The sequence below is a fragment of the Pteropus medius genome, unplaced genomic scaffold, assembly GCF_902729225.1.
Source record: "Pteropus medius unplaced genomic scaffold, Ma_sr-lr_union100, whole genome shotgun sequence".
Taxonomy (NCBI): Eukaryota; Metazoa; Chordata; class Mammalia; order Chiroptera; family Pteropodidae; genus Pteropus; species Pteropus medius.
In genome coordinates, this window is record NW_024349800.1 from 18,779,182 (window position 1) to 18,790,271 (window position 11,090).

The window sequence follows — 11,090 nt, forward strand, 5'->3', positions numbered from 1 at the left end:
GTGAATCCTGTATCCCTCAGATAGATTTTAAGATCAGACACTATGCCTAATGCAGTTCTTTCATACAGTAGGCTCTCATAGGAGCTGACAGTCTTAAATAACTCTCCCCAGAACATTTAACAAGTTCAAAACCTGAGTCTTCTCTGTGGTTCTGAAACCATACCAAGTGTCTCCTAACCAACTATGCCCACGGGTAAGGACAGCTTGCTCATAGGTAATCTCTGAGCAAGTTCAGAATTGTGCAGTAAATAGGACATTATGCATTACCAGTTACATTACAGCTAAATTGGCCTTATTAACAGATTAACTATAGGACAAAAGATAACTCCTGGAGGCTTAAGAATTCTTTTTTGAAATGTATCTCCACGAAAGATCCTAGAAAAAGGAATTATCATGCACTAACAAGATATTTGGTGGTGATGGTGATGGTGGTGGTGGTGGTGGTATGTGTGTATACACACACATTGATGCATTTACTATGTAATATATTATTATGCAATATATATTTACACACACACATATATAAATGCACATGTTTAATTCTAATCCTCTACATGGGCCAACTTAAGTAGATGCCTGCATCACATTCCACAGGTTTACTCCTTTTCTTGAGATTTTCTGTTACTAATAATTAGGAGAGTAGATCAAATTGTTTATCTTAGATTGGTTCAGAATTTCTGGGATTCTAACTATAGGTAGATAACTGTCAGCACCTTTTGGGAGGTTTGTAAAGAACAGCTTCTTTTTCTCCAGAAATACGTAAGAAAGGACTGTGATACAAATACTCTTTCCCTGAGCTTACTGGCATTCTCTGAGCTCCTTGTAATTCTTGTGCAGTTTCCAGAGACAATGATCCTTGCCTGGCTATTTTGCCTTATACCTACTTCATTCAACATTTCTAGAGGGCAGCTAATATCAGTGTTGTCAGATACAGAATCAGAAGCTTCTTTCAAGGACTAATTCTACAGTACAGTTTCTCGGAATCCTTAGTGATTGTCTAGAGGGTGTAAATTTCCCTGATGACTGCAGAATATTATCCAAATGATCCTTTAAAATATCTTCACAGGTACTACATTGCAAAGCTATGCAAACTGGAAGTGTCTAAACTCTGGCCCATACTTAGCAAGAATCCTGACAGATGTTTCACATGTCTCTGCCATAAATTTGTGAGAAATTATGGACATCATCTTCTTTCTCTCTTATATCCACATATCTAGTTCTGCTCGTTCCACCTACTTAGCAATTTCTTGCATCTTCTCTTCATCCCAAGCATCTTTACCATAGATGAACCACCTTCTCATGTAGATGTTGTAAAAACCTCCTCTTTGATTTCTCCACATGTACCACTGATCCCCTCTGATTGCTCATCATACAATAGTACACACTTTATTGTAATTCATTTTCTAGTTAAAATATTTCCAATGATTTCTGCTTATTCTTAAGTCAAATCCAAAATCCTTAATGTGGTCTATAAGGCCATATTTTATCTGAGACCTGACTACTATGACAGCATCATCTCTTGGCATGATCTCTCTTGAGGCATGGTCTCTGGCCATCTTCCAATATTTCCCTCCTGCCTGCCTCAGGACCTTCATGCATGCTCTTCCTTCGGTGCGTAATACTTTTCTGCACCCCTCCACTCACCTCTTTATCCAACTACATCCCACTAATACTTCACATTTTAACTTAAATATCTCTTCTTCAGGGAATCTTTTACTGACTGTAATAAACACCATCTGAATAGGGAAGATCACCAATTATGTGTTCTTGGCACAATATACTTTATTAACAAATCATCATTGACATTAATTGTTTTATACTCATCTTCTCCTTTAGACTTTTGGTCCAAATGAGCATGAGCCTCTATCTGGTTATTGTTTACAATGTTCACACTATTGTTTTCCCTACATCCAGCTTGGAACATTGCATTCAGTAGTTCCGCGATAAATACCTCTCACATTTTAGGTGTTTCTAGGAGTGCATTTATAGCCCTTAGCTGAATAAGATAAACATGAACAATAATACTGATAAATTTTAATTATACTATTTAAATTTTAGAGCATGTAAAAAATTTCAATTTTTCTCTTATTTTTAAATATAGACAAAAGTGCTCATATTAATCTCTTTGTCCCTGGAAAATTATGTCTTTTTCTTTTAATCTCATATGATGCCTGAACATTTTATAGATGAATAGTTGGTGAATTCTTACTAAATATTAAGAGGGCTTTCTGCTACCTCAGTTCTTTGATTCAGGCATTTCATTTGATTCTCTTTGTTTAATATTAACCTCTGAATTCTAAGAATCTGGTACAAACTTCTTAAAGAAAATAATTGAAAGATACTTTAAATGACACATCACCATGTTCTACTCAAAAATACCCCTCTTTACCCCTGAATCATGTTCAAGAACTTTCATCCTTTTTCCATGGGGTGGGTCACTTCTCAAGCTGGCACATTTTCTAGAAAGGTATTGGTGACTATGTTCATTAAGTTAAGAGCCACCTATTAACCCCAAAGCATTTAGTCATTCTCTCTGCCATGGAGTCCACTAGGTCTCATGCAATTAAAATTCAGACTGGAATTTTCTTTAATGAGTGTAATATTGATGTTATCCAAGTTAAATACAAGTGATAAAAAAGTAAATATAGATTCCAAACCATGTTTACAGCTTTTTTTTCTAGGACTAAAGTTTTACCTATTTACTAAATGGTGATATTTTGATAAACTCTTTGTGTTTGAAATTTATACATATGTTTTTTTAACCATGTCAAATAGTTTAAAAGAGTGTTTATGTATGATGAAAGAAAAGAACCACAGGGTCATATCTACTCTTGCACCTGATTTAAGACTTACTACTTGTATATGATCATACTGATAGCAAGACACTCATGTTTGGACCTGCATACCAGACTGGATTTTTATAAACAGTTATAGATAATAGAATTGCTCCCGTGTTTTTTCTGAACTGTATGATACGAGGAAATTCAGGAATATGTTTTTCTTCTCTTTTCTTCATATCATCTTTCAGAAGTTTCAAGTTAACAAAAGAGTAATTTCTTTGTGTACTAGCACATATGTACTGACTCAGAATGATATAAAGATAATTTTGGGTTTCATTTCATTTGCAGCCTTGAAACATATGGATATTGAAATCTATGCTTGGGTATAAATTTTGTGACTTTTCTGAAAAAAAAAGTGAATTTAGAGCTACGTCTGATAATGACTTATTTCTTTGGCTTACGCATAAAAGTTTTCCTTCAGTTATTTATTTTATTTTTTAATTTAAATTTTCAAGTAATACATGATATGTTCTCATTGCAAAAAGTGTAAATAATACAGATAAAGCAAAAGTCTCTCCTGCTAGCCCCATCTCTATCTCCTAATCGCATTCCCTTTCTTAAGAATGACCATGACTAGATGTTCGATATGTATTTTTGCTAAACTTTAAAATATATTTCATATATATGTTAATACATGTTAAATATATCATATAAATATATCAATAAAGATCTTATGATTTAGATCAAACCACCCTCTTTTTCAAAACTCTCCAATGGCTTCCCATTTCAGTTAGTATGCAATCCGTGTACTTCTCTCTGGCCTACAGGGCCCTTTAAATTCTGGTTCTTGCTTCTCTAACTTATTTTCTACTTTCTCCCACTTGTTTACTATGGTTCAGGGACATTGGGTCACTCCATCTCTTTAATATGTCCTGCATGTTCCTCCCTCAGAGTATTATCACAAGCCCTTTTCTCTACCCAGAATAGTCTACATCCAACCTTTACAAGGTTGATAATATCTCATCATTCAGATCACAGCTCAAATGCCATTTTCTCAGTGAGATCTTTCTTCAGAGATAAATCTGATTATTTAGTCTACTGCCAGACTATTCCAGGTAGAGAAAAGGGCTTATGATAATACTTTAAGGGAGAAACAAGCAAGACACATTAAAGAGATGGAATGACCCAGTGCTCCTGAACCATAGCAAACAAATGGGAGAGAGTAGGAAATAAGTTAGAGAAGCAAGTGAGGTATTCATAGCACTTACTACTACTTAGAATTACATATTAAAAAAACAATTATTATCTGCTTTCTCTACTACAATATAAGCCTCGTCGAAGGCAGAGTCTTTGGCTTGTTCACATACTTTTATCTCCAGTGCCTAGAACAGCACCTCATACATAATATCTAATTATTGAGAAATGAAGACTGGAAAGCAAAGGAAAAAGCCTGTTCACACCTTGATCCATATGAAGGTTTTTAAAGTTAAGTAGAATTAGATTAAAGTTTTGTTTGTGGTTGCATGTAATGAGTAAGTTACTTAACTTAATTTTCTCATTTTTACAATAACAATAATGATAGTAATAAAAATTGCTTCATCAAATTGCTGTTAGAATATTAACTAAAATTATGCCAGCAAAGTGATTGTCCTTGTGCCTGTCATAGAGTATGTGCTCATGACAGCTAAGCGGGGAATGATGTTAGTTAGCATCATGAGGCTGATCTAAATAAGATGTTTCTCTTTCGTGTGCTTCCCCCTCAACCCTCCTTCCCAAGTTTGGCATCCATCCATGCAAGAAAATGCCTTTGTGGGAGCTGTGGCATCTAGCACCATATGCCAAGTGACCTGGAAGGAGTCTCGCCTGCCTGTGTCAAGTGATAGGCATATAGACCTCAGTCTCAGTTGTGGACCTTGCAGTGAGTGGCCTATAAACTGGCTCCAGCTTCTCTTGGCCATGGTCCAGGAGCCCCTGAAAAACACTGTCTTAGACAATCATCTACAGATAGGAGCCTTTGTGGAAATTCAGGTTTCCAGTGGAGAAGTTCCAGCACACTATGGGAACCAAGAAAATACAAGTTTGGAGAGGATAAAGGAGCAGTTTTACTTTACTTCTGTCATCCCTCCTCCCAAGGTGGCACAGCTTAGGGCCAAGAAAAATCTTCTCAGCCCTAATAAATAAAATAAAATAAAAAAAAGAAAAACGATATTAAGGAGGTTAAATCAGTAATCAAAAATCTCCCAATAAAGAAAAGCCTAAGACCAAATGGCATCTCTAGTGTTCCTTTAAAGAGAATTAATGCTAATCTTTCTTAAACTATTCCAAAAAAAAAAAAAACGAAGAGGAGGAAACACTTCCAAACTCATCTTATGAGATCAGCACTACTCCAATACCAAAGCCAGATAAGGACACTACAAAACAAAGGAAATTACAGACAAATATTTCTTATATAGATACAAAACACGGATACAAAAATTCTCAACAAAATATTACCAAACTGGATTTAATAGTACATTAAAAGGATCATATGCCAAGATCAAGTGGGATTTACTCCTGGGATGCAAGATGGTTCAACATATACAAATCAATAAATGTGATAAACCATATTAATAGAATAAAATATAAAAATTATATGACCATCTTAATAAGTGCAGAGAAAGCATTTGATAAAATAAACCATCCTTTTATAATAAAAACTCTTAACAAATAGGGTACAGAAGGCACATACTTCTCCATAATAAAGGCCATATATGACAAGCCCATGGCTAATATCATACTTAACAGTGAAAGTTTGAAAGCTTTTCCTCCAATATGAAGAAAAGACAAGGATGCCCACTCTCACCACTACTGTTCAATGTGGAAATTCTAGCCAGAGCAATCAGGGAAGAAAAAAAAAAATAAAAGGCATTCAAATTTGAAAGGACAAAGTAAAACTGTCTTAGTTTGCAGATGATATGATCGAATATTTAGAAACTTTTAAAGATTCCACCAAAAAAAACGTTAGAACTAGCTAACAAATTGAGTAAAGTTTCAGGATACAAAATCAACATGCAGAATCAATTGCATTTCTGTGTGCTAACAACAAAATCTCTGAAACAAAGAAAATAATCCTGTTCACAATAACATAAAAAACAATAAAATACTTAGGAATAAATTTAACCAAGGAAGTGAAAGATCTGTAAACTGAAAATTATAAGACTTTAATGAAAGAAATTGAAGACACAAACAAAAGGAAGATATTCTGTATTATTGATAGGAATAATCAATATTATTAAAATGTTCATACTACCCAAAGTCATATCCAAATTTAATGTAATGCTTATAAAAATTCCAATTACATTTTTACAGAAATAGAAGAAACAATCTTAAAATTCATATGGAACACAAAAGACTCCAAACAGCCAAAACAATCTTGACAAAAGACAAAACTAGAGACATCACACTCCCTGATTTCAAACTACACTACAACGTCATAGTAATCAAAACAGTATGGTGCTGACATAAAAACAGACACATAGACCAATGGAACAGAATAAACAGCTCAGAAATAAAACCTCGCATATACAGATAACTAATGTTTGACAAGAGAGCCAAAAATATTCAAGGAGGAAAGAAAATACTCTTCAATAAATAATGTTGGGAAAACTGGATAATCACATGCAAAAGGATAAAATTGGACCCTTATTTTACACCACTCAAAAAATAACTTGAAATCGATTAAAGACATAAACATAAAGACCTGAAACCATAAAACTTCTAGAAGAAAATATAGAGAAAAACGTTATAATTGGTCTTGGCAATGATTTTTTGGATATGATACCAAAAGTGAGAAATGTGAAAATAAATCAATGAGACGACATCAAACTAAAAATCTTCTACACAGATACAATCAACAAAATGAAAAAGCAACCTATAAAATGGGAGAAAATAATTGCAAATTATATATCTGATCAGGGGTTAATATCCAAAAAATACAAGGACCTTATGTAGCCCAAGAGCAAAATAAAACAAACAAAACAAACAAAATCCCCACATGCAATCTTATTTAAAAAATGGGAAGAGGAACTGAATAGATATTTTTCCAAAGAAGATATCCAAATGGCCAATAGGTACATGCAAAAATGCTCAACATCACTAATCATCAGAAAAATGCAAATCACAACCACAATGCTACCACTTCATACTGTTACAATGGCTATCATCTGAAACACAAGAGATTACAAGTGTCTGTGAGGATGTGGAGAAAGACAACCCTATGTAATTTAGTGGAAATGTAAATCAGTGCAGCCACTATGGAAAACAGTATGGAGATTCTCAAAACGTTAAAAATAGAACTATCATGTGATCCAGCAAGCCCACTTCTGGGTGTATATCCAAATGAGATGAAGTAAAAACCTCAAAGAGATATCTACTGTCCCATGTTCACTGCAGTATTATTTACAATAGCCAAGATATGGAAACAACCTTCGTATCTGTCTACAGGTGAAATAGATAAAGAAAATGTGATGTTATTAACCAATGTTACCCCAATAAATTTAATTTACAAAAGAAGAAAATGTGATACATACATATGAATATTATTCAACCATGAGAAGGAAGGAAATCCTGCTATTTAAGACAACGTGGATAGACCTAGAGGGCATTATATTAAGTGAAATAATTCAGACAGAGAAAGAGGAAGACCGTATGGTACATTTATTTGCGGAATCTATAAAAGTCAAACTCAAAGAAACAGAGTAAAATGGGGGTGGAGGTGTCAGAAAAAGGAGGCATTGGTCAAAACGAACAAACTTTTATTTATATGATGAATAAGATCTGGTGACCTAATGCACAACATGTTGACTGTAGTTAATCTTACTCTATTATATATACTTGAAAGTTTCAAAGATAGTATATCTTAAATATTCTACACACACACACACACACACACACATAAAATTACGTGAGGTGATGTAGGTGCTAATTAACCCTACTGTGGTAGTTATCTCATAATGAATAAGTGTATCAAATCAACACATTGTATAGCTTAAACTTAGACAATGCTATATGTCAATTATATCCCTATAAATCTGGAAAGAAAATGACAGTTAAAATAAAAAAAGCGAAGAAACAGAACTAGGTTTAAAGTTTGGTGTCAACCAATAAGTGACAATTTTTTGAGGCCTCTTAATGTTTTAGCTCAGTGTTTCTGTTTCTTGCTAGGGAGAAAAAAGAAGTGTTTTTATTGCTACTTTTTGTTTTTGTTTGTTTTTTTTGTGTGTGTTATTTATTTATTTATTTATTTAATTTAAGAAATGTGAGACAGTAAGAAGGCAAAGATAAACCCATGTCTCTTCACCCTTGGATGAATCTGCCTCCTCTTTTTTATTTTTGGGAAATACTTCAGATATGAATATAGAAGGAGAATCAGGAACCAGAATACACTAAAATTCCCTATTTTATTTACCATATGGTTAAATGTACACTGTTAGTGGAATTTCTAACTCTACACAGTTTAGTCTACCCTCAGTGGGCAATTAGCCATACTATAAGCAGCAAACCTGAGATGGAGACAGTTTGTTAGTTTAGGATGAATGTTTGGCTATTTCTAGTAGATAGGATTTAAATTTATCTAAAATTGTAGACAAGCCTTTCCTACCAACCAAATAATCTCCTGTTGTTTACAAACAATTGGAATTTGGAGTCTTATTTAATTTGTTCATGAAGACAAACAGGAAGGGAAAGAAGTGAAATTCTTAAGACTGCAATATAAACAATTTACCAATGATGGGATGGAGACCATTATTAGCTAGGTTCTCCTCAGCCCTTTCACTTCTTCACCCTCTTTTCCTGGAATTAAACCAGAATGAAGTTAATATGGTTAGCAGGAATTTCTCTTGTTTAAAAGTTATTTAAAAGTAGGATGGGAAACTATACAAAATGTTTTCCTCATGTTATAGCATAAACTGAAAATATCCAAGTCTCAGCCACCACTTCAGCTATCTGTAAAAACTCTTGTTGGAGGGATCGGCAGTGGAGAAAGCTTTAATCTGGGGAGATGTAAGGAAGCTTTAATCTGGGGAGATGTAAGCTGGGAATGTCTGACCTTGAAATTCAGAATAAGAAATCTAATATATAATAAATTTCAGCACCTTCTTTCAGATTCAAGAAAACACAAGCAATATGCAGTAGATGTTCCTCTTAATTCCTATTTTCTTTTTTTCCTGGCTTTATTGAAATTTAATAGACAATTAGTTGCTCCTATTTACATTATACCATTCAACGAGTTTTTTTCAATTATAGTTGGCATACAATAATATATTAGTTTCAGTTGTATAGCATAGTGATTAGAAATCTATATAACTCATAAAGTGATCACCCCACTAAATCTAGTGCCCCTCTTCCCCTTACATATTTATTATAATATTGTTAACTATTTTCTTTATGTTACACTTTATATCTCCACATTTGTTTTGTAACTATTCATTTGTACTTCTTAACTCCTTTGTCCTTTTTCGCTGTTTCCCCCAACACCTCTATCCAGTAGCCCTCAAAATATTCTCTGTATCTATGAGTTTATTTCTGTTTTTGTTGTTGTTAATCTTGTTTTTTAGATTCCACATGTAAGTGAAATCATGTGATATTTGTCTTCTCCATCTGACTCATTTTATTCAGTGCAATACCCTCTAGGTCCATCAAGGCAGTATCTTTTTCTATCCCTTTCCTTTTGGTCGGTGTGTGTCTTTTGATCTGAAGTGAGTCTCTTGTAGGTAGCATATGTAGGAGTCTTGTTTTCTGATCCATTCAGCCATTTCATCTTTTGGTTGGAGCACTTAATTCTTTTCCATTTGAGGTACTTGTTGACAGGAATGTACTTATTACCATTCTTTATTCATATTTTTGGTACGTGTTTTTTCCTTCTTAAAGAAGTCCCTCCAACATTTTCCGCAATACTGGCTTGGTGCTGAAAAATTCCTTTAGCTTACTTTTGTCCAGGAAGCTCTTTTTTTTTTTTTTTTTTTAAATAGTACTTCATATAATTTATTGATATCATTTTCTACAGGACACTGCAATTAATTCAGTGACATCAATATTGACCTCCTACAGACAAAGGATGAAAACTGGCTTTTCTTGTGTACCAAGTACAAAACATGTACTGAAGAGTTACCACACACAATGGTTATAAGAGATCAACTTTAAGGATGACTCGAGTTTACAGTAGTTGCTTCACATGGTTTTCCCTCAAGACTAGGATGCCACCCAGTGCTGCTGCATTTGTGCAAATGCCAGTTCTGGACCACCCAACTACCTTTCTTTGCCAGCCCCACTTTTACCTGTTTTACTGCTCCCGCTGCTAGACTTTTCAGATGATTTCGAGGAGAAGAATCTTGTCATGAACTCAGAAACATCAGGCAATTCATGGTTGGAATTCAACATATTCATTGACTGCTGCATCTCCCATCTCATGTCAGGGTCACTTGTGTTGACCACTTTGGGCAGAAGCACAAATATCAACGATGGAAGAACCATCATCACAACCATCGGGTTTATCAGAAAGACTGTCCAGCAGCATGATTCCCTTTTTAAAAAGTAAGAAGGTGGACCTGAAGATTTCATTTGGAGAGGATAGGGCAGTCTGACCACTTCTGATGTGTTGATGTAATTCACATATGTTGCTCTCATGTTTCCTTTTGAAGTGATATCCACTCTGTCAGGATCAAACCTGTAAGCTGGAGATATAACTTCCACTACATAAGATCCAGAAGGTATATCATTAATCATGAAACTCCCATCTGTCTTAAGGAAGCTGATGTGCTCTTCGTCTACTAGCACTCGGGCCATGGAGATCCAGCCTAGGGCTTCACCCCTGGAACAACTGTACCCCAATCCCTCCCCACCCCTTGGCAGAAGCCCCGGGCACCTCTGAGCTCTGAGCATCTCCTGTTAGTAGCAGCAGAAGGACGCAGATGAAATCTCACAGAGCAGCAGCTCTCAGCAGTCTGGCCCGCAGCCCTGGAAGCCCTCCCCGTCTCCCAGGTGCTGCCACCGCCGGCGGTGGTTGATGTCATCTGGGAAGCTCTTTATCTATCCTTAGACTCTAAATGATAGCTTTGCTGGATAAAGCATTCTTGATTGTAGATCCTGGATTGCCATCACATAGAATATTTTGTGCCAAGTTCTTCTGTCCTGCATAGCTTCTTTTGCGAAATCAGCTGCCAGTCTTATGGGTGCTCCTTTGTAGGTAACTAATTGCTTTTCTTGTGCTGCTTTTTTAAAGATTCTCTCTTTGTATTTAACTTTTGGCATTTTCATGATGATGTGTCTTGTGTG

General features: G+C 35.0%; 1 protein-coding gene across 1 annotated transcript; it reads right to left on the reverse strand.

The window, feature by feature from the left end:
• Window positions 1–10,064: 10,064 nt before the first annotated feature.
• On the reverse strand, window positions 10,065–10,616 carry LOC120621570 (ER membrane protein complex subunit 7-like). Its single transcript, XM_039886975.1, has one exon. It carries the CDS (start codon window positions 10,599–10,601, stop codon window positions 10,065–10,067), a length of 537 nt encoding a protein of 178 aa, XP_039742909.1. The 5' UTR covers window positions 10,602–10,616.
• Window positions 10,617–11,090: the final 474 nt, after the last annotated feature.

Excerpts from the sequence above, each read along its gene's own strand:
- LOC120621570 (XM_039886975.1), bottom strand. The coding sequence starts at position 10,601 with ATGGCCCGAGTGCTAGTAGACGAAGAGCACATCAGCTTCCTTAAGACA.